The 23066-nt window shown below is 37.7% G+C and overlaps 1 protein-coding gene across 1 annotated transcript in view; it reads left to right on the top strand.

The window, feature by feature from the left end:
* Positions 1-19377: 19377 nt before the first annotated feature.
* LOC150098309 (uncharacterized protein C05D11.1-like) overlaps positions 19378-23066 on the top strand; it is a 287991-nt gene continuing 284302 nt past the window's right edge. Inside the window, exons 1-2 of the mRNA XM_090405135.1 lie at positions 19378-19401; positions 22382-22504. Coding sequence (XP_090261261.1) covers positions 19378-19401; positions 22382-22504 — 147 coding nt within the window. The remainder of the gene's footprint in view (positions 19402-22381; positions 22505-23066) is intronic.

Genomic DNA, 23066 nt, shown 5'->3' on the forward strand with positions numbered 1-23066 from the left:
TTCGGGTGGCCTTTCCGTAGTGATTATTGTATTTATATGTGATATAATTAGTAGTCTGAGGTCTTGTTATGCGGTATGTATTTCTGACTGTCCTGCAGTTGGCATCGAAATAATGTTTTAGCAAGGCTGCATAGTGACATAAATGTTTTGCTGCCAGTATTTTGTGTTCTGACATTGCAATGTCAGAACACAAAATACTTAACACAAAATCGTTATTTTCTCTTTGTTCCCAAAAGATCAGTTTTATCATTTTGTGCTGTAACGACATTAATCTATTTAGTTTGTGGGGTGCACAGAAAGCATACATTGTTATAGCGTATCTTAGTATATTTTTGCATAGTGCTTTGTATATTAGTGTTTTTAGGCGTATGGGAACTATGTCTTTTAACCTGTAGAGTTTGCCACTTATTGTTAGGAGTTTGTTGTGTGGATGGTTTATGTGGCTATTCCAGTTCATATCTGCATCGAAGTAAATTCCAAGGTATTTATTTATTGTTTCAACCTGAGTGATTGTAGTGGTTTTGCTGTTCTGTGTGTTTTTTATGTTGGAAAGTGGATGTTGGATGGTTATATATTTGTTATCAACTGGTCGAGTCAGTGGATTTCTGAATATCATTAATTTTGTCTTTTCTGAGTTTAGGTGTATGGAGTTTTTCGTGAGCCAGTCTATGATCAGATTTATATCATGTTGCATATTTGTTTGGGCTATGCTTGCGTTATTATGGATGGATATTATTGCTGTATCGTCTGCGTATTGGAATATCTTACCTTTGAGTGGTAGCTGATTAATATCGCGCTTGTAAATATTGAATAGAGTTGGGGAGAGTACAGCTTCCTGTGGTACTTCACAGGTAACTGGAAGCTCTCTGTTTCGGTTTGACACGATACGTGTGATATGCTTTCCATTTTGAAGGTAGTTTGTAAACCACCTGTGAAGAGGCCCGTCTATTCCAACATGCCTCAGCTTTTCTAACGAGGTTTGATGTGTGAGTGTATCGAATGCTTTAGTTAGATCAATAGAGACTACAATGGCAATTTTGTTTATGTTCTAAGGTGGTATTAATTACTTCTGTAAAGTCTTCCAAGAGAGATGTTGTTCCCTTATTTTTCTGAAAACCATATTATGTTTAGGGGATAATAGGAAAGATCTCAGTGTATGCTGTGAGTTTCTTCAGTACGATCCGCTCCATAATTTGATTGATAATTGGTAATGTTGCTATGGGTCTGTAATTGCTGATTAAATTTCTTTTTCATGTTTGTATATGGGTGTGATTATGGCGGTCTTTAGCATAGTTGGTATCTGTCCTGTTTTAAATATTTTATTTATTAATTTTAGTAGGATAGGACTTAAAGTAGTTGCATGTTGCTTTATATCTTTACGTCTTATACCATCTATTCCTGGGCCTTTGTTTGGTTTGATTTGATGTATTGCAGAGAGAAGTTCTACTTCTCTTATGGTTGGAAACCATAATGTCTGTGTTGATTGTGGTCCAAGTGGATGGTCTCGTTTTGTGATTGGGGGAATATTTCTGTTCAGTTCTTGAATGGAGTCTGCAAAGTATTGGTTAAAGTCATTTACTAGTTGTTGGATAGGTTTTGCGTCTTTCATGAAGCTGTATAATAATAATAATAATAATAATAATAATAATAATAATAATAATAATAATAAAAAGAACGATATAGCTGATGTATATATATGTTTAGTTGAACACTGGTATATATGCAAGTCGGACAGATTTTTAAAGAGTAAAGTAAGAAATTGAAATAAATAAATGTCTGAAGTAACCAAATGGAGATAGAGAAAGAGAGAGAAAGAGAGAGAGAGAGAGAGAGAGAGAGAGAGAGAGAGAGAGAGAGAGAGAGAGTGAATAGCATGTCTTAATATCAAATATGTGGGAGATAGTAGGTTGATGGACTTTTCACTGAACCACGTTAAATTTTTTCACTGAACCAGTTAGATTTGTTCTAATTCACTGTTGGCATTTAAAACACATGAAATTCTTTGGCTTCGGGATAGAGAAGCAGCGAATTTTTGTAAGTTTAAGAAGGAATCAGATGTAATGGCAAGAAGATGCGTTACTTAAAATGCGTGGATGGCGATGATCTAATTTAGGCATGATGAAGTGTCAGAACTCGTATCATAAGTATTCGCTTAAAATATATGTGTTAGAAATAAATAAATGGATAGCAACGGGGAAAGTAATTAAACTTAAAAAAATAAATAAAGTAGTAAAACATCACAATGAAAAAACTGGGAGAAGATAAGAAAACGGAGTATTCTCAATATTGTGTTAAACACAGTGACTGCTTAATAAATGTTTGTTATTTTTGTAGCATCAGTCTCGAATTGGGGGTTGGTTTTCCTTCGGGAATTCAGAGGTTCCCCTCAGAAAAATAACGCTGACTTAGAATGCTTCTGTAGCAGTTGAACTGCCCACGTAGAAACATGAAGTTGGTGATTTGGTATTCCATTCCTTGAGAGATCCAAACCTATTGCCCGATAATAGTAATAATAATAATAATAAATAATGAAAAGAAAAAAAAAGAATGAGAGATCCAAAGTTAAAGTATTACACTAAGATATTTATGAATAATCAATCCAATGATTATGTGCGAACATTCACTTGAATATCTTCGGCTCAGTGGCTTTGTAGTTTCATCCATAGCGTCGATGTCATATACGTTTAATGACTACACAAATGCACATCGATACGTATTTATTGATGAATATTTGTTAAGGTGCTAACAGGAAGACATTTTGGACGACACCAAATCAGCGTCAGCATCTTCTACTTATCGGAAACAAAATGTTAGTGTGCTCGTGTGCTTGGCGTTCTTTTATCAGACCGATGCTGTTATTTAACTATCTAATTTTATATTTAATTCATTTGTATTAGTTTATAGATATTTATATTGTATTATATTATTTTTTTCCTTCCGTAACGTATTTCTTTAATTATAACAAAAGCTATAGAAACAGGTGATGTAAAATTAAACATCTATGCTTATTTTTAGCCGAACTAATAGAAAAACTAATAGTAAGAGAGGACTTGAAAGTATTGTTGAAGGTAGCGAAAGAAAAGAGTGAGAGAGTTAGAATAGTGAGTCTGTTTCCGCGGTATGACAGAGAGCAGTTTAGAAGGAGGGCCATAATCGCAAATGACATTATGCGCAGGTTATGCAGACGGTGTGGTGTGGAATTCGTGGACATGTGGAATGAGTTTGATGGGCGAAAGGATTTATACGATGGATGGCCTGCATTTGAATGGATTTGGTGTGCTGAATGAAGTGAAAGTGGATGTGCAGAACCAGGGAAACTAGAACTTTCAAGGAGGGAGGGGGGGAGTGGATATGCGGACATCAGTGAAGCAGTTGAGTGTAAGAATGTATATGATGTACCCGAGCCAGTACTAAGGGAAAAAAATCGGAATGGGATAGTTAGAGTAACGCATCAAGATAGAGGTGGGACAAAGGGACCTCTGCAATTCATGTATACTAATGCCAGGAGTATTAGGAACAAGAAGGAAGAATTTTTGGCCTTGATTGGCTCTTCCTGGCCACAGGTTATTGGCATTAGTGAAACATGGCTGACGGAAGATGACACAGCTAGTGGGGTAGAATGTGTAGGTTATAGTGTGTTTAGGGGGGACAGAGATAATAAAATGGGGGGAGGGGTGTTATTGATGATAGCTGATGAACTGCAGCCAAGGAGAATTGAAGTTGTATCACAGGATAGTGAAAAGAGCTCATTTGAGGCTATTTCGTGTGAGATTGAGACTGGCAGAACAAAATATACAGTTGGGTGCTGCTATAGACCAGGTGATGGAATAGATGGTGGAGATAGTATGCATAAACAAATTGATGAAATGAGTGGAAGGAGGGTAATTATTATGGAGGATTTCAACTATGATAACATTGATTGGAAGGAGGAGAGGACACATGTGGAAATGGATTTTATTCAGTTACTAAGGGATAACTATCTGAGACAGCATGTAATAGAAAATACTAGGGGTGTGAGAGTGCTTGACCTGGTAATAGCATCTGAGAATTTGACTGTAATGAATATGACCAATGTTGCCACCTATTGGTGAGAGTGATCATAAGGTCTTGACCTGGGAGGTGGATAAAGGTGTGGAATTTTCGATTAAGACAGGGTATATGTGGAATTACCGTGCTGGCAAGTATGACAAGCTTAGGAAATTGCTTGGATCAGTGCCATGGCATGTACAACTGCAAGGGCTGGATGTCGATAGAGCATGGGAAGTGGTCAAGGAGCATTTACAGGAGGCTGATTGTATACCTAAGGTCCGAATAGTAAAACAAGTAGGAGTTAAATGGATGAATAACATCATTAAGCCTGAGCTGCAAAAAAAAAAAAAAAAAAGAAAGAAAGAAACAGCTTTGGAGGGAATTTAAAGAAAGAGGTGACCGGCAGACACACGAACGGTATAAAGTGCAGTCCAGAAGGGTAACGAGTGTGGTAAAAAAAAGCAAACGCGGATAATGAAAGGAAACTAGCTATGCAAGCTAAAGAGAATCCCAAATAGTTCTTTCAATATGCTGCAAGCAAAAAAAAATGTACACGGCAAAATGATTTTAAGGAATGACGATGGTAAGGATGTCACTGAATCAGTCGATATAGTGGAGTTACTGAGCGAGCACTTTGCAAAAGTATATCATCCATGTGGTGACATTGAAAAAATGAAGGAACCATTAGTTTATACGGGAACTGTGATGAATGAAGTGGAGGTGAATAGTCTATTACAGAACCTTAATGTGAATACATCTGAGGGATTGGATGGTATACTGGCACGGGTTTTGCCTTAAGCGGCAAAAGAAATATCAGTGCCTTTGACCATGTTGTTTAATCTGAGTCACGGGTCTGGTTTAGTCCCGAAGGTGTGGAAAGAGAGGGGAAATAGTTCCACTGCATAAAGGAGGATCCAAGACTACTGTTGCAAATTACCGACCGATCAGCATATCAGGAGTCGTTGTCAAGGTCTTGGAGAAAGTAGTCAAGGGAAAAATACAGGAATGGATTGATGAAAATGAGATACTGTACGGGGGACAGCATGGCATTGTGAAGGGTAGATCATGCCTCAGTAACTTGCTCACGTTTTATAACACAGTGACGGCTGAACTGGATAAGGGTAATGGTTTACACTGATACTGCTGGACCTGGCTAAGGCCTCTGACAGGATACCACATGGAATTCTAATCCGTAAACTGCAACATATGGGAATGGATAAAGGGTTGGTGACATGGATAGGTAGGTGTTTGATGGAGAGATATCAAAGAGTAGTTTATTCAGGAGTAGAGTCCAAAAGACGTCCTGTGACTAGTGGTGTGCCGCAGGGTTATGTTCTTGGACCACTGCTGTTTAATTTGTTCATTAACGATATAGGGAAGGATCTAAGAGGAACAGTTCATTTGTTCGCTGATGATGCAAAGTTGGGTAGGGCAATAGTGAATGCAGATGATGTCAAAATCTTGCAGGACAATTTGGATAGATTGGAGTTCTGGGCTAAGGAGAATGGATGGCAATTTAATGTGACAAAATGTAAGGTTATGCATTTTGGGGTGAAGAGATTAGCAGCAGTATACCACATTGGTGGAACTGTACTCCAGGAGATTGATGAAGCCAGGGATTTGGGAGTGTTGGCGGATAGGGAGATGGTTTAGGGGCACATTGCAAAAGTAGCTAAATCAGCTCATCAACTCACTTGGTAGTTGAAAAATACCTTGACGAGCAGAGACAAGCAAGTTTTTGTTCCTCTGTACCGAGCCTTGATAAGACCTCATCTCGACTACTGTGCCCAGAGTTGGTCACCTAGGTTCCTTCTTGATGGAGAGGAGGTGGAGAGGATCCAGAGATGAGTGACAAAGATTATAGCAGGTCTATGGAATAAACCTTATGAGAACAGGTTGAAGATTTGTGGGTTGCAGAAATTGGTTGATAGGCGGAAAAGGGGAGATATGATTGAGACATTCAAATTGCTGAAGGGTTTCTATAGGATTAATTCAGAGGATATTTTTGAGATCAGGACGGTGGTGGGAGAACTAAGGGACATCTATGGAAGCTGGGCAAGAGTGTGGTTAGCAAGGGTGTTAGAGCTGGGTTCTTTACTTTTAGAGTGGTAAATGAGTGGAATAAGCTGCCAGAGTCTGCTGCGGGTACCATCACGGTGAATGAGTTCAAGGCAAGGTAGGATTGATACTATAAGAATGTCGTATTGTTGTGTGGACATGATGTTTAGGGCCTCCGTCGATGAGTCTAAGGAATCCCTGGAGTCGCCCGTAATTTTTTTTAAAATATATGATAATATTTTTATTGGTCTGCTAAAATATTTACACATACAATAAACATCTTGAGTGACATTGCAACTTATAGTTATACAGAATTAAGCACAAAAGCTACATTTTCTACATTGGATTTCAATTAAAATTAAAAAAAAAACTTTTTTTGCCACTATATTATGTACTTACAACACATGTTCTTCTAATATTAACAATGAAGGTTATACAGAATTTTTGAATATAGACTATACATAATAATAATAATAATAATAATAATAATAATAATAATAATAATAATAATAATAATAATAATAATAATAATTATTATTATTATTATTATTATTATTATTTATTTTTTTATTTATTTTTTTTATGTCTCAGATAAATTGCATACATAGATGCTGTAATAATTATATACATATATAATATTTATGACACATTACAATTGTGGATAACAGATACTTGCTAGTTTATAATTTTGTTCCTCGAAGCTTAGCAGAGCTTATCTGAGGAAGATAATAGATGACAGAGGGTGGTGGTTTCATGGTTGTGTTCCTATACTGGTCACAAGCCAGGCATGTTTGTTTCTTTGTGTTCTTGTAGTGATGGTTTTTTGAGAGGAGCTTTGTCATAGGTTTGTGTGTGTGTGTGTGTGTGTGTGTGTGTGTGTGTGTGTGTGTGTGTGTGTGTGTGTGTGTGTGTGTGTGTGTGTGTGTGTGTGTGTGTGTGTGTGTGTGTGTGCGTGCGTGCGTGCGTGTGTGTGTGTGTGTGTGTGTGTGTGTGTGCGTGCGTGCGTGCGTGCGTGCGTGCGTGTGGGGGGAGAGAAACAGGAATTGCTCTAATTTTCATTCTCGCTATAATATTTATATAGCCCCTGTTTCGGCTCTCTGTATGTTCCTAGGTTTCTTTTGTCGAACGGCAGTTTGTTTATCATGTCAGGTACGCAGAAGTTTCGGGTGGCTTTGCCGTGCTGATTGTTGTACTTATATGTTATGTAGTTTGTTGACTGTGGTCTTGTTATTTGATATGTTGTTCTGGTTACTCTATAGGTTGGGCTGTAGTAATGTTTTAACATGATTGTGTAGTGGCATAAGTGCTTCACCTTAAATATTTTGTGTTTTGTTCGTGCTTCCTACATAAGAGTGGGTTGTTCCAAGAATATCAGTTTTACCATTTTATCTTGCAAGCACTGTAACCTGTTAAGTCTGTAGTCTGCGCAGAATGCGTATGATGTGATTGCATATCTTAAAATGTTTTCACATAATGCTTTATAGATTTTAGTATTTTTATGTGGATTGGGGCAATGTCTTTTAATCCGAATAGTTTGCTCGCTATTATCCTAAGCTTGGTATGTAAGTAGTTTGTATGGCTATTCCAACTTTGATCAGCATCGAAGTGAAGTCCAAGATAGCGTGTTGTTTTCACCTGTGTGATGGTTGTGATTTTAGGTTCTGCGCTTTGTGTATAGGAGGATGAATGTCGGATAGTGAGATATTTAGTTTCTATGGGCAGGGTTTTTGTTGGTTTTTGAATACCATTAGCTTTGTTCATCCAGGGTTTATATATATGCCGTTTTCGGTTAACCAGTCAGTGATTTGATTGATGTCGTGTTGCATATTTGTGTAAGCGATATTTGCATTGTTGTGAATGGATACTATGGCCGTGTCGTCTGCGTACTGGAAGATTTTACTTTTTAGGGGGAGTTGGCTTATGTCGTGTGTGTATATGTTAAATAGAATGGGAGATAGGACAGCCCCTTGGGGTACTCCACAGGTTACATGTACCTCTTTGCTCTACGCTGATCCTATGCGTGTGGTGTGCTTTCTGTTTTTCGTGTATGCTTTAAACCACTGGAGTAGACGACCTCCAATTCCGATATGGGTTAGTTTCGTTAACTAGGTTTTGTGTTAGTGTGTCAAATGCTTTTGTTAGGTCAATGAATACCACTAATGTTATTCTGTTTTTATCCAATGCAGCGTTTATTAGATCTGTGAAATCTTCCAGGAGTGTTGCTGTTCCTTTATTTTTTTGAAAGCCATATTGTGTTTTGGGTATGATTTGAAATTTTTCAACGTATGTGGAGAGTTTCTGATGCACGATGCGCTCCATGATTTGGTTGATTACAGACAACGTTGGCGATGGGTCTGCAATTACTTATAATGTTTCTTTTTCCCTGTTTGTGTATGTGTGTGATTGATGCAGTCTTCAGTGTTTCAGGTATGTGTCCCATTTCGAAGATTTTATTTAACAGTTTTTGTATAACTGGAAGTAGGTCGGTTGAGTGTTTCTTGATGTCTTTTGGTCTGATTCCGTCCATCCCCCGTCCTTTGTTAGGGTTAATTTGTTGAATTGCCAGTGTTAGTTCTTCTTTTGTTACTGTGGGGAACCACATCGACTGGGTTGCTCGTGGACCTAGTGGAGAATGTTCGTTAGTGTGAGGAAAGGTTGTTTCTTGTAGCTTTTGGACAGAGTTCACGAAGTGCTGATTAAAATTCTTTGCCAACTGTTTGAGGGATTTGTGGTCGCAGGCAAATCTGTGTTTTATTGTTTCTGAGGCAGTGGTTCTGTGTATATTGTCTAGCATTTCATTAATCAGGTGCCAGGTTTCCTTTATGTCATTCTGAGTTGTTGTTAATTTGTTTCTGTAATAGTTTCTTTTTGTCGTTCTAATCTGTGTTGTTAGGAGATTCCGTTTTCTTTTGTATTCAGCTTTTAAAGTGATATTGTTCGGCGATTTCTTAAGTTGCTTCCATAGGGCATCTTTTCTTTGTATGTCTTGTTAGTATGTTGTCTGTTATCCATGGATTTTGTTTCGTTTTGGGGTGTATTTTTATTTCTGTTAATGCTTTGTTATATATTTTGTTAAATGCAAGTTTAAGATTATTATATACAGCTTCAGCAGAGTCTAAAGATGCTATCTTCGTCCAGTCTTGATTTCATCGTTTACTATTGTTTCGTTTAGAATGCTATAATGCTGTTTTGTAGTCTCAGTGATTTTTATGGCTTCTGGTAATAATAATAGTAATAATAATAATAATAGTAATAGTAATAGTAAAAACTACGAAAGTTTTTAAAAATTGACCAGATAACTTTGAAAATACAATCCTCGGCATCGAAGTTGCCTTAGCTTGCATTTACGTAAAGGTCAAGTGCACTGCCCAGGCATCAGCATATTCGTCTTTTATCGGTGCATTTTTTAAGGTTTCACTGGCCTGGCAGCTCTTTCGAACTATGTGGTTCTCATCAGAAAGGGTGGAAACCTTAAAATGGCAAAAACCATCATTCTGTATCAAAGCAATCCATCTTCAGAGAGTTGTATTTAACCTAAGTGAACTCTCGGTCAGTGCGTATTTGTAATTATTGAAAGAAAGTGAGGCAATATCTCCAAAATGAAAAAAAAAAAGCCTCTCCTCTTTCATACTAACTAAATTAATTACTAAAATTAGGCCAGAGTAAGCTATTTATAAAAGGAAGTTATATATCCATCTCCATTTCTAGCCAAATTCAACTTTTCCTGAGAATTTAACCTCCCGCATGGCAGTTGACTTCGTTTGCACTACTTAAAACACAAACTCAGCCAACAAGTCCATATATTCGCCTCTTATCAGTGAATCGAAGTTTCATTGGCCTGACAGCTGTTTCGAAATTTTCTGTTCTCATCTCAGTACCTGAAGAAACCTTAAGAAAGGCAAAACCATCTGTCTAACCGTAGCAATCATTTCATGTCAGAAAATATATTTTTCACACATGAACTGTCGGTAGGTGCGTAAATAAATTACTGAAATTATCTTTTTTTTCCTCCACGGGCGTAACGCCAAATCTCAAAACTGAGATACTTATCAATAATAATAATTTAGTTATCACATAAAAGCGTATTATAAATAGAAGAACCTTTAATTCTGAAAATGAAAAATATATTAGAGCCGGTACGAGGATGCGATGCGTGAGGGGGCGCCTCAGTCGCCACGTCCTTCGGTGAGGAAGAAGAATGAATGAGGATTGAAAAGAAATGTTTCGATATTAATATTTCAAAATCTCTGTCTCGATTGGACTCACCTTTCTGGTTCACTATCATTTTTCTCCTCCACGTTTTTCATTTTATTTAGCTTAACTTTATGCTTCTTTTTCTCTTTTTTATCTTCCATCTTTAAATATAGAAAGTTTATGATTAATTACAATTAAATTCACTTCAAGTAATAAAATCATGTAGTTTAAATTAACCTAGAGTAATCTAAATCAGCTTATAGTATCAACCTGTATTTTATTTTCAAGCAGTATACTGTGGGGGAAAAAAAAAGTGAAGAAATTTTCCAGATTGATGATGAAAGGTCAATTCGGTTATTGTTTGGGAATGCCAAGTCACAAAGAACGATTTTTTTTTTTTTTCTTTGATGGTGTGGAGGTGGGGGACCGTGACTAAAATTTAAACTCGGTATTCCGTATTCTTGTAGGTTATGTAAATAATACTTCCGATGTTAAAATATGAATGAAATTAGCAGCTCAGATAAAAACCATATGAACATATAAATGAAAAAAAAAAAAGAAAGAAAAGTCAACATCGGAATTCAACGTGCAGAACTGATAAATAATAAAGAAAATTAATAATAAATAACAAAGATAGCTCCACGTTAAGGAACATAACACGTCATTAATGATAATATTTGAAAAGTTTAAGTAAAATTCATATCTGGACACCTTTAGAATGCGTTAACGTAACATCCAAAAATAAGAGCACGCAGTGTTCTGAAATAAGCTTAATCCATCGCGGAGACATTTTGAAAGAAAGAAGAGATCAGGATTTATGAAAAATGTAATATCTTAAAACCGCCAGATTGCAAGTGAACAAATAATAATAATAAATAAATAAATAAATAATAAAAAGCAACTGAAATATTTTTATTCCATTTTAAAAAATAATCATGAATTATAAATTTAAATAATACTTATGAACTATGAATTATTAGTTTAATTTATAAATTATAAATAGAGGGTTCAACCATATTTCAGTAAGAAACCGCACCTCCTAAAAGAACGATAGCTGGAGTGATGAAGCTACTTATTTGGTATTTTATAGCAATATCAAGTACTAAATGTGGTAAATCCATGACATGTTTCAGTGTCGTTGGTAGCTGAAAGTGAGATAATCTCGGAGTTCTTCACTTGCATCCAAACAAGCAAATCCTCAAAAGCCTTTCGAGTCTCTTGTAAGCAGAGCGACAGACTGGCTCACACCGGGAGACGAAAACCATCGAGCATCTAAAGCCATTCGCAGATATTCGTTCCACATCGGGATTCGAACCAGATTTGATTGCAAAGCTGAGATGCCAATCACTCGGCTATCCAGAGCGGTGAAAACAACACAATCGACTGAAGGTTCAGTGGGCTCTGTTGATGTCGGCACAAAGTACGATTGCAGGCGTTTTACAAATGATGACACGAATGAAGTATATTTTGTTTTTTAATTCGTAAGCAATATTATCAGTTCGAAATGAGCACCATCGCACTCACTCGCCAGCGACGACGCTCTTTCGTTAAACAGAAATGGGTGCAAACTCTTTTGGGAACATCTTTCACGTTTCAGTCGAATTCGTCAGCTATTCTCGTACCATCACGAGAGATTTTTTCACCCAGAAACTCGGGATTTTCAGCACGCAAACCAGCTTCGTGAACACACACATCTACCAGCACGAGTACTAAGTTGTCGTTCGTCAAGTCGTATTATCACTCCATTATGGCTCTTCGAATCAATGAAACAAACGTCCACGATTTGGTGGGATCAGACCTAAGTTTCTCCATCATGCGATCGTGGGCCTTCACCCCCCCCCCCCCCCACCCCCCCCCCCCCCCACCCCCCCCCCCCCCCACCCCCCCCCCCCCCCACCCCCCCCCCCCCCCACCCCCCCCCCCCCCCACCCCCCCCCCCCCCCACCCCCCCCCCCCCCCACCCCCCCCCCCCCCCACCCCCCCCCCCCCCCACCCCCCCCCCCCCCCACCCCCCCCCCCCCCCACCCCCCCCCCCCCCCACCCCCCCCCCCCCCCACCCCCCCCCCCCCCCACCCCCCCCCCCCCCCACCCCCCCCCCCCCCCACCCCCCCCCCCCCCCACCCCCCCCCCCCCCCACCCCCCCCCCCCCCCACCCCCCCCCCCCCCCACCCCCCCCCCCCCCCACCCCCCCCCCCCCCCACCCCCCCCCCCCCCCACCCCCCCCCCCCCCCACCCCCCCCCCCCCCCACCCCCCCCCCCCCCCACCCCCCCCCCCCCCCACCCCCCCCCCCCCCCACCCCCCCCCCCCCCCACCCCCCCCCCCCCCCACCATGGCCACATCTAAACGTATGTTGTTAGCTATTGTTGGAGGCAGGTCGTAAATTCCTCGTTCGATGGACGCCATTATTTCGGCTTTTGGAACTTGCTTGGGAGTTATGGCAAAGTTGTGCCCTCGACTTAAAGCAGTTGTGGCTTCTTTGCTTAAGGTGAGTGACGATAGATTCACAACGACGAGGTCTTGTTGTAATTGCGGTCGTTGTATGGTGTTCCGTTGTTGTAGATTTTCGAACTTCTTTTGGTGCCGGTTTTTAACTCTGTCGAATTCTTTTTTTGCCGTTGCGTCGGTGATGTTCTCTAAGATCTGCCAAAGTTCAGTATTTAGAATATTATGCAGTGATTCTCGTAATGCGCTGATGGTTGTATTTGCTTGTGCTAATTCCCGGCGAGTGGTGTTAATTTGTTCGCGTAAAAGCGCTACACTCGCTCGTTTATAGATGCGTTGGGCTTTGGCCGAGTGGAACTTGTTTTTGATTTTAAAACAGTTCGGTATTAATTTGGTGTCTCGGCACCTCTTTAAGAAGGCTAACCTGTTTAGTTGCCGCGCCAATTTCAACTTCCACTTACCATATCGTCGTGTCTTGCGTACGATATCGTCTCCGTGAAGAATCCTTAAACGTGTGGACAGACTTATGTGTTCGTCGAACATGTCATGTTCGACGAACACATAAGTCTGTCCACACGTTTTTTAAGAGTGTTAAGGTATCATTTAAGGAGATTTGACATCACCAATATTGGTAAATATTGGTGATGTCAAAGCTTACCAATATATCTGTATTATTTAAAGTTAGTTTTTCTATCAGTTTTAAAATAGGTAGAGTTTTTTTTATAGGGGATATGGTAAGTCCAGTGAGTGGGAGTAAGAGAGTTAGCCAGCTGATTTGGCAATTTGTAGCAATGAGCATTGGTGGCACGTATTATAGGTCTTAGTGGGGAGGGGGACAGAATTAGGTTTGTAGATTTTAGGTAAACCATATATTTGGGGAGGTGGACGTGAATTGAAAGGTTTCAGTTTTTTGTAATGTCCAGCAGCAAGGAAGATACTTTTTTTAAGTAAGTTTTTAAATTTTTTAACTTGTGTTTTTGTGAGATCGTGATCTAGTTGGATGTGGGTAGTGTGATCTTGAAGAATAATATCCATTTTTCACTATGTTCCATGGCGCTACCCTTATCTGCTCTGGTGATGACAATACTTTTATCTTTCCATAGCTTTCTAAGAGTAGCAAGTTGATCTGGAGATAAATTACTTTTTGAAGGCAATGACTGAGAGATGATATTGATGACATCAAGTTTGATGTTCTTGGCTATTTCTGGAGCTAAGCAACAGATTTCACATTCTATGTTGTACAATATGTCTAGCAATGGTACTTTTTTCAGTGTGACGGCAACATTGTGGCAAAGGCTTAAGGTGCTGATGACATCTTCGTTGAGACTTTTTGAAGCTAATTTATGGAGTGGTTGAACTTGCAGTTGTGATTTAGATTTACACAGAATGTTATACTTTTTGATGTGTTTCTTTAATTTTAGGAATCTTTTTGTGCGGAAGCTTCTGAAATGTCCGAGAGAATGGACCAAAGGTGCTGATGGCGGCATTCGTTGCAGAGAGGCTGGGGGCATGTTGTGGCATTCTTTTTTCGTAGTAGTTCAAGGCTAGCATGTTTGTTTATATGGAGGGCCTTTTTTTGATTGGAATTTGAGAAAAAAGCCCTCCGTATATACAAACATGTCACATAGAACATAGAATCTGTTGCTTAGCTCCAGAAATAGCCAACAATATCAGCTTGAGGTCTCCAATATTCTCTCCCAGTTGTTGCCTCCAAAAAGTAATTTAATCTTCCGATCAACTCGCTGCTCTCAGAAAGTTACAGAAAGATAAAAGTGTTGTTATCACAAGAGTGGATAAGAGTAATGCCACTGAGAACAAATTCAACAAAATTTTTCACAAGACTCCACTTAAAATCAAAAATAAACTAGATTACAATAAAACTGTAGCCATTCCATACATTAAAGGGATATCAAATAAAAGAAACAGAAATTCACTTTGTCTACTGGCTCACCCTGGAATGTACCATATTCATTGCACCTGTAATTTGCCCTGTATAAATGAAATAGGATGTGCAATTCCTATCTGAAAAAAGGAACACAAATTATCCATTAAATTTAATAACTATAGTAAATCTTGCCTACATATCAATTCTATGTAGAGTATTCAGGACATGATCAGAAAATGCCTGTTAATGTAAAGGCACCTGTTCTTTACATCACACGAAAACATGGTATGAGCACTAATTTAGAGAGGCCTGTGAAATTCTTATCAACGATCCTAATCTTAACAATAATGGTTGTTTAAAAATTCCAGGAATATGGCTGGCACATATTCTACCCACATAACTTTTGGTCTAAGAGTTAATTATAATTAGGACATAGTAATCCAGGATTCTAGCTTTAAGAATAACGGTTGCTCAAATCATTGTGACTTTGGCATACTATTTGAAATGTAATATAGCTTGTCTTTATATATATGTGTGTGTGCATGTGCGCTCCAATGATGACCTTAATATGAAGGTCAAAACGTTGGGAAATTAAGGTAATTATTCCTAACATAACTGCAGTCTCCATAATTTACTGAAATGAATGCTGATCACCATAATCAAACAGCCCCTTTCGCTGGTGAAATGAATTCTTAATGTTGGGTGTTGTGTTTTGCTAATTAGATTTCCCACATATAATATTCCAGCTGTGTGGCCAAATGCAGAATACTTTGTCAACATAATACAGCATAATGTGGGTTTGAGAGAGATTGAAGTCTAGGACTGTGTTTTCAAACTGTTCCCTGAAAAGATTGGTTAGAGAGAGAGAGAGAGAGCCCATAGTTGTGTCTTCAATCTACTTGTAGGCTTTTTTCTACCAAGTAAAATAACCAGAGTGCATAATAAAAGTGAATAAAGCTGAGATGTTTTTTTTTTTAGGAGTTATATTAGCAAATAGGGAAGTAATATCAAAGCTGACCACAACGTTTGTATGTCTGAGAATTAAACCTGATTCTCAAAGTATACAGGCCTTAATGTATGGATAAGGTGCATGTAAAACAGAAATGAGCACTGTACATAACTACAGACCTAACAGATTTATTTCTGTAAGGTAAGTATTATATCGATATTATTCTTCCCAAGAGCTAAATGCCAACTTTGTTTACAATGCAGCAGATTGAAGTCTAATAGATAAAATAACAAATCAAGTAATGGTACTTGTGAAACGTGTGGTAATGAGTTCAGTAGCAACCCTGGTGCGATCGTCCAATCCACAAGAAAATCGCAATCTTGTGTTTCATTCAAAAACTTTAGTTGGAATTGGCACTGCTACAGTTTTAATTCCCAATATACTAAATTAACAACACTTACCAGTTTATGATTCATAATCATTTGGCTCATGTGCTCTCTTTATAAGCAACATACATTTTAGTTTACTTCTCCATCAAAAGAACTAAACATATTTGAGCACAGTTTCTTTATGCTTTTTCATTTTCCGAATGCACGTGAAAATGTGTGAATGCCAGCAGTTTTGAATGAACCTTTTCGGCATTCTACTAGAGCAAAATCAAATCAGTGCAGGAACATCTCTGACATGCATTCAAACTGCACTCATGTGAAAACTATGTAAGACTTCATTAAGCAATTTCTTAGGCAGACGATGAATCTATAAAGTCTTTTAGGATTGCATTAAGAGTTTATTTAGAATGCATTCATACACCATTTCACACGATGCATATGAATCATAGAAAACAACAAATTGAGAAACGGTACTCTTGGAACTTGTGGTAGTGAGTTTTGTATTAGATGTAGATAAAGTATGCAGACCAGCTTCTCAAAAATAAAGATAGGACTATTTCCCACACTGGTGTGCTCCCAAATATATTCGAATATTTACTGAAGTTTATATTTGTTGTACTGCAAAAAAAATCATATTTGTGTTCATCCGTGTCACAGTCGGATGAGGAACTTCAACAGAACAGTGACACGAAGGCAAAAATCCTGAGCTAATTATTTCCACCAATAGCAAATATCAAGGGCGATATTGAACAAGGTTAAATATAATCTAGTCTATCTGGGCTCATTGTTCGGTGCACTGGATTTCTTCATAATAATGTGTTCCATACAAAGTCGCAAATTATAATTGCCTTCACAAAATTAAAATTAATTTTGTGAAGGCATTTCACAAAATTGCCTTCACAAATTAATTCTCATCTTACTGAACCAATGCAAAGTTAAAGAGACAAGACTAGAACATCAAGGTAAATGACATTAAGTTCAGATTTGACAATAATCCACAAACGAGAAAACTGCGCCAATTTCCATAACCTCCTCTTCTGCGTAGGGAAAATGCTCAAAGAGTATTGCTAATAAGACTTCAAGGAAATAAAAGAAGAAAATAATATCATGCATTAAGAACGATTCGAATTTCGATCTAAACCAGCACTGTACAGAAAGTCCGAAAAAATCTTAGAAAATATCACAGTGGGATATAACTGTAAACGGTGCATCTGAGAAGTGTGTCTAGATATTGTGACACAGCTGCCTCCTGTACCAATTCATCGAAGCAAATCAGTTTAATCTGAATCATTAAATGTTGTCTAAATCACAGAAAACTAAGCTATAGATCAAACAAGGAAGTGGATCGTTAGAACGAGAGATCATAGCAGGTGTCCACTCTACTGTTCCCCTGCTTTTTAACATTTAATATTTATCGTAAATAGCTGATATGAGTGCAGACAAGGCTGTATTGAATCACAAAATATAGTCAGTGATGTTTTTAACATTGAAAGGTGTGGTCTATAATAATAGAGCTTTGGCTAAGTGTTTCGCCACTTTGAGTCTCAAAGGTATGTTCTGCTTTGTATTTTTGATAATCATAAATTTATGGAAGTCTGGATACAACTTTAATAATTTTATGAGTGTCTTTTTGTATTTGGATAAGATTAGCAACAATTAAGCAGTATGTAGATTGATATTTTTCCGATCATATTTACCGTAATCAATTATTAGCTTAGCATTACTGTTATCTGCTTTAGTGACGATATTATTCTAGTTTAGCATAGTTTTTATAAGCATAATGAGTTCCACATGAGAAATATTCCTTTTCAGAGGTTTTGCGAGTTTAAACTGTTAGCTATGTCTAGTTGGGTATTTTATTGCAATATAGAAAGAGATAGCATTGATGTCTTGTTCTTGCATGTTGAGACTGGGTGTTCCTTTGATGCTACAGTGTAGTTATGGCCAAGGCTGAGGGCATTGATGGTTGATAGCTTCTTTTGGAGCTGAAAAGATCACAGGTTAATCACAGTTTCTTCTGAAGGTAATTAAGACTTGTATCTTGGCTAGATTTATTTTGTATCATGGCTAGATTATTAAATTTTTCGATATGGGAGGCCTCCAGAACAAATTGTGATTTATTTATCATATTTTTGGCTCAAAGTTAAAGATAAAAGCTTTTGGCCTTTATCTGATGCAAGCACACCAGATTTTGCTTTTCGCCTTTGTATCTGCTAACTCTTTATGAATATCGAATCTGTCCAACCCTGGGATACTTTTATACATTTGCAACAGTGTATACCAAAAGTCTAAAATTCCTGGAAATTGTTTAGTTGAGGGCATTTCAGGCTAACCTCTCTCCCCCTTCCTCTCTATCTCTCTCTCACATTCCAACTGCTCTCTCATAGATGTGTGTGTGTGCGTGCCCTTATACCTTTTCTGTATAGTTCCACTGGTGCTTTTCTACTGAACTGATTCATGATTTCTTTACTTTCCTCTATACCTGTAAAAGTGTAAAGCAGCAGACAGCTGTCATCCATTCGCAATTCAGTTAAAATTCCATTGAACTATATTCTTCCCCTCATTCATTCCATCTGTCTTCCCTGTAGTAGTCTTTTTCATCCTATATTTGTTGAGGATTAAATTTTTTTAATCCTCAATAAATTTTAAATTAATTTTTATCGTAATCCTCAATATATATATATATATATATATATATATATATATATATATATATATATATATATATTGAGGATTACGATATCCAGATTCAAAAAGAACATCATTAAATCCCCCCCCCCCCATAGAACTACTATGCTCTGAGTTCTGATTCTTTTAATTAAAACTAAAATAATAAATCTTTAGAAAATAAAGAAAGTAAATGAAAAGTTTTCTTTTTTTACTTTTTTTTTTTAAAATTCAGCCCACCACACCTTTCGCACATTACTATCATAGGTAAGTTGACACTGCTTAAGTTATCTGGAGAACTTGTTCTAGAGTGATAGACCTGAATGTTTTTCATTTCAGGTCTCTGATTTGTAGGGTACGGACTTATGCTCAGAAATGATAATTACCTATTACCTAAAGACTATCATCATGATAATCATTAATATCCAGATACGTATCCTCCAGGAATACATTATTACTGTTCTACTAGCAACAATTTTCCTCCAGATCAGTCTATTAGTCTTGTCTGTACTCCATTATTATCATATCTAAGGCAAAAACAGTAAGGAAAGATTAATTGCAATTATCCATGAACTTGACTTCACCAAATCTAGCCAGAAAAGCTGGTCACTTCTGAGAATATGGAGAGGGCAGAACCATCAACATACAAACCACCAGAAATAACTCCTGATCAAATGACTAATCATTTACTGAAAACCTACAAGATACGTCTCAGCTCTACCAGGAAAATAACTGTGCAATCTTCCATCAGAAAAATCTGAAGATGGGCCCTGAGCTTCCTGAACTGGTATGCCCAGTATCTCTGGAAGAGTTGCATGAAGCCCTAAAACTCACCAAGAATGGCAAAAGTGCAGGAGTGGATGGTATCCTCCCCAAGTACCTAAAACGTCTCGGCCAACAAAGTCAAACATGGCTGACTGCCCTTTTCTCAAAACTTATAACAACTGGAAAACTTCCAAAATTGTGGCTGGAAGCCACAGTATTGGTAGTTTTCCAGTTGTTAGATAAGCCATAGTTTGGCCTATCTAATGTTGCTCCACCAAATATACAAAGAAGACAAGCCTTGATTAAAGAATTTAATAGAGTAACGAGAAATCTGCTGCTGCCCCTGCAACAGACTCATAAATCCACCTAATCCTCGCCTAAAATCAAGAAACCCTTTCTGGTCCATGGATGAACTCTCTTCAGCTGCCTTATCATCAGCAACTGACATGTTCAGAGAATATTGGTCCAACAGTCTTCCAACAAATGGCTTCCTGGTTGAAGATCCCTGTGCTCTGCAGCCTGGTTTTGCTCTTCCTAGGAAGATTTGGTCATCTATCAACAGGATCAGAATTAACCAGGGAAGAAGTGGCTACCTTCTACATAAATGAAGACTGTCAGACCACCTTTATTGTTACTGTTCCCCCATAGTCCAGACGATCACTCATATTGTGAATGACTGTCCAAGGCATCAGTTTCATGGTGGTGACCTCCAGGACATCCACGAAGTGATGGACGAGATCCTGGATTGGCTTTCTGGACTGGACATTGACCTGAAGTTGCTTTGTATTCCTTCATAAGAATAAATATCTAAATTTTGGTCTTCAAGATCGCTTCTGACTGATTCAATCCACTGAGATCTTGGTCCTCCTCTGATTTAACCACTGTCTCAGTTTTCACAGCATCCCATGAAGCTTTGACCCACTCACAAACTTGCGAAATGCTAGGCTTCTTCCTGATGGCGTAACCTCAAAATCTGAAGACTGCATCCAGCTGTTCCACTTCTCCTTCATAAATCCCTTAAATGGTTTATTAATACACACATCTAAAGGTTGAAGCTGACTAGTTAGACCTCCTGGAATTACAGCTGAGTTTTCAATTCCTTGAATTTATTTGTAACATCGTCTGATCTGTGAGAATGAAACTGATCCCATGCTAGCATGGTAGGCTTCTTCAACAGTCCACCAGGGTGCCTAGATCAAATTTTATCTATCCATAACTTCATTCCTCCTCCATCTATCCAGCCTTTTGTGTGAACATGTACAAATACTCCTTTAAGCAATTTTTCTTTGGGTAACGTCTTCCTTTTAAAAATCAATAGTGGTGGCCATTTTGTCCCATCAGCACAACAGGATAAAACAACCATGTAGTGAGTTTTTTCATGCCCGAAGTTTTAGTAGTAACACTTTTAGTGCCCTTGGAATCTACAGTTTTGTTTGAGGGCACATCAAAAGTCAGTGGAACCTCGTCCATGTTTCCTTGCGTCAATGACGAATCGATGAAATTCTATAATTTTTTCTTCATATTCAGCTGGCATCTTTTGTGATATTTTTGTTTTAGTCTGCATACATAGCTGGTTTCTCTTCATGAATCTTGAACACCATGATGTTGATTCAGTAAAGTTAACGATCCCTCTGTTAGTGGTTATCGCTTTCGCTTGATGAATAATCATTTTTGTAGACATTGAAAGTCCCGCTTTTCTGTGGTCTAAAAATCCAAGTATTCAGTTCTGCCTCAAGTTCTGGCCATTTTGCAGTTCCACTTCGTATTTTATGTTTACTGTGAGTTGGTTTTTTAAAATTCTCTTCCTGATTCTGCCAAGTTCTTATCATTTTCTCAGCTGGGGATGGTCCAAAATGCCTCTCTACAGCCCTGTTTCCATGTTTTTTAGCATACGCAATCACACGTAGCTTGTATGGAATATTGTAACAATGCTGACGTTTTTTAGCCATCATTTGCCAAAAAATTTAGAGAAAATTTAATGGCAGAAATTTATCACTGTTCACAACTGCGACAACAATTGGAAAGTTTAAACAAACAGGACACAGCTGCGATCGTCAATGACTGCGCATTCACTGAACTCTACGTCAGTGTTTCTCAAAGTGTGGTACGCGTCCCCCCTGGGGTACGTGAAAGGTCTTCAGAGGTCTGTGGCAATTTTCGGCTATGCATCATTAATGTATAGAATAAAATTCAATATATCCGTGAAGTTCGAGATTGTAAAACGTTCCTATTGTATCACTGAATAAGGTACAGAGACATCTGCAGGCTGTGCAATATGTTTCTCAACAAACAGTGCAATTAGAGACAACTGGGATAAAAACGGCACTAACTAATGAATCGCATGTCCCCCTCCCACAGAAAATGCTGTATGACTCAAGCAAAATCATATGTTGCCAGTGCAACATATGGTTTTGTTTGAATGAACGTGTTAAAATGAAGAAATATATAGTGAACGTGTGTCAGATATTATTTAAGGAATTCAGTTGAAGAGAATTAGCATTTCAGCTCAACTGTCGGCTTATCGTTGTCATTTAGTAGCACGATCTTTTGATAATACTGCACTAATCATATGAACGCAGATGTCTGAAGTTTGAGAAACACTGCTCTACATAACTGGAATGCTCTCACACACGCAGCAAGGAAGTAATAAAGAAATCACGTAACTAGGAAAAGAGAAAATTTCCAGAAATGAAAATAAGAAAAAACTGAGTATCGGCGTATAAGACGCACCCTGTTTTTCAGACCTATTTTCAAAGAAAAAAAGTGCATCTTATACGCCAGCAAATACAGTAAGTACTTATTAAAAAATATGAACTTTGCTTGAATTTGTCACTTGGATTAAGCAGCATACCAGATACCCCAAACTCTTTCTACTCTAGTTTGAATGTATTTTGTACTGTACATTTGTTTTTTGTGGATGAAGGGGATGTTTTTGGAGAAATATGAGACTACAGAATTATATTTATTAGTCAAGATAATTGATATGTTCTTTCTTTTTACAGATTCGTGATTATCACAAATCATTTTATAGGCCAGAAAATTTGTGTGTGATTATTACAGGTCAGGTGCCAGCAGAAAAAGTCTTTGCTGCTCTTCTTCCTGTGGAAAATAAGATAATATCAAAGGTGACTACTTGAAGCTTGTTGTTAATTTGTTCACTTATAATAAAGGGATTTTTTTTTATTATTATTAAATAGATATGTAACCAGTGGCGGCTTGTGGCGTGAAATCGTGGGAGTGCTGCAACTTTTGAAATATACATACACACTGTAAGTACAGTGTTATACGTGTTTGGATAAAATATCAAAATTATGGTAAAAATTAAAAATAAAATTAAACATGAAAAAATATTGTTTATTATTGATAAAATTATACAGTTTGGTATAATTCAAAATGACTTAAAAATAACATATATTCTTCTTGTGTTTTGCGAAAAAATATTGTTTATTATCGATAAAATTATAGGTTTGGTATAATTCAAAATGTCTTAAAAATAACATATATTCTTCTTGTGTTTTGCGAAAAAATATTGTTTATTATCGATAAAATTATAGGTTTAGTATAATTCAAAATTACTTAAAAATTACTATAACAAATGTTATGTAATTTAATTGTAATTTTTACATAGCAATATGACACTGTGGAAAACAGTGCCGCTAGCGTCCTTCGCCCTCCTAAGTGCTACAA

This window comes from Typopeltis vanoorti, chromosome 15 (genome assembly GCF_054136105.1).
Source record: "Typopeltis vanoorti isolate ZY-2024b chromosome 15, IOZ_Tvanoo_1.0, whole genome shotgun sequence".
Classification (NCBI taxonomy): Eukaryota; Metazoa; Arthropoda; class Arachnida; order Uropygi; family Thelyphonidae; genus Typopeltis; species Typopeltis vanoorti.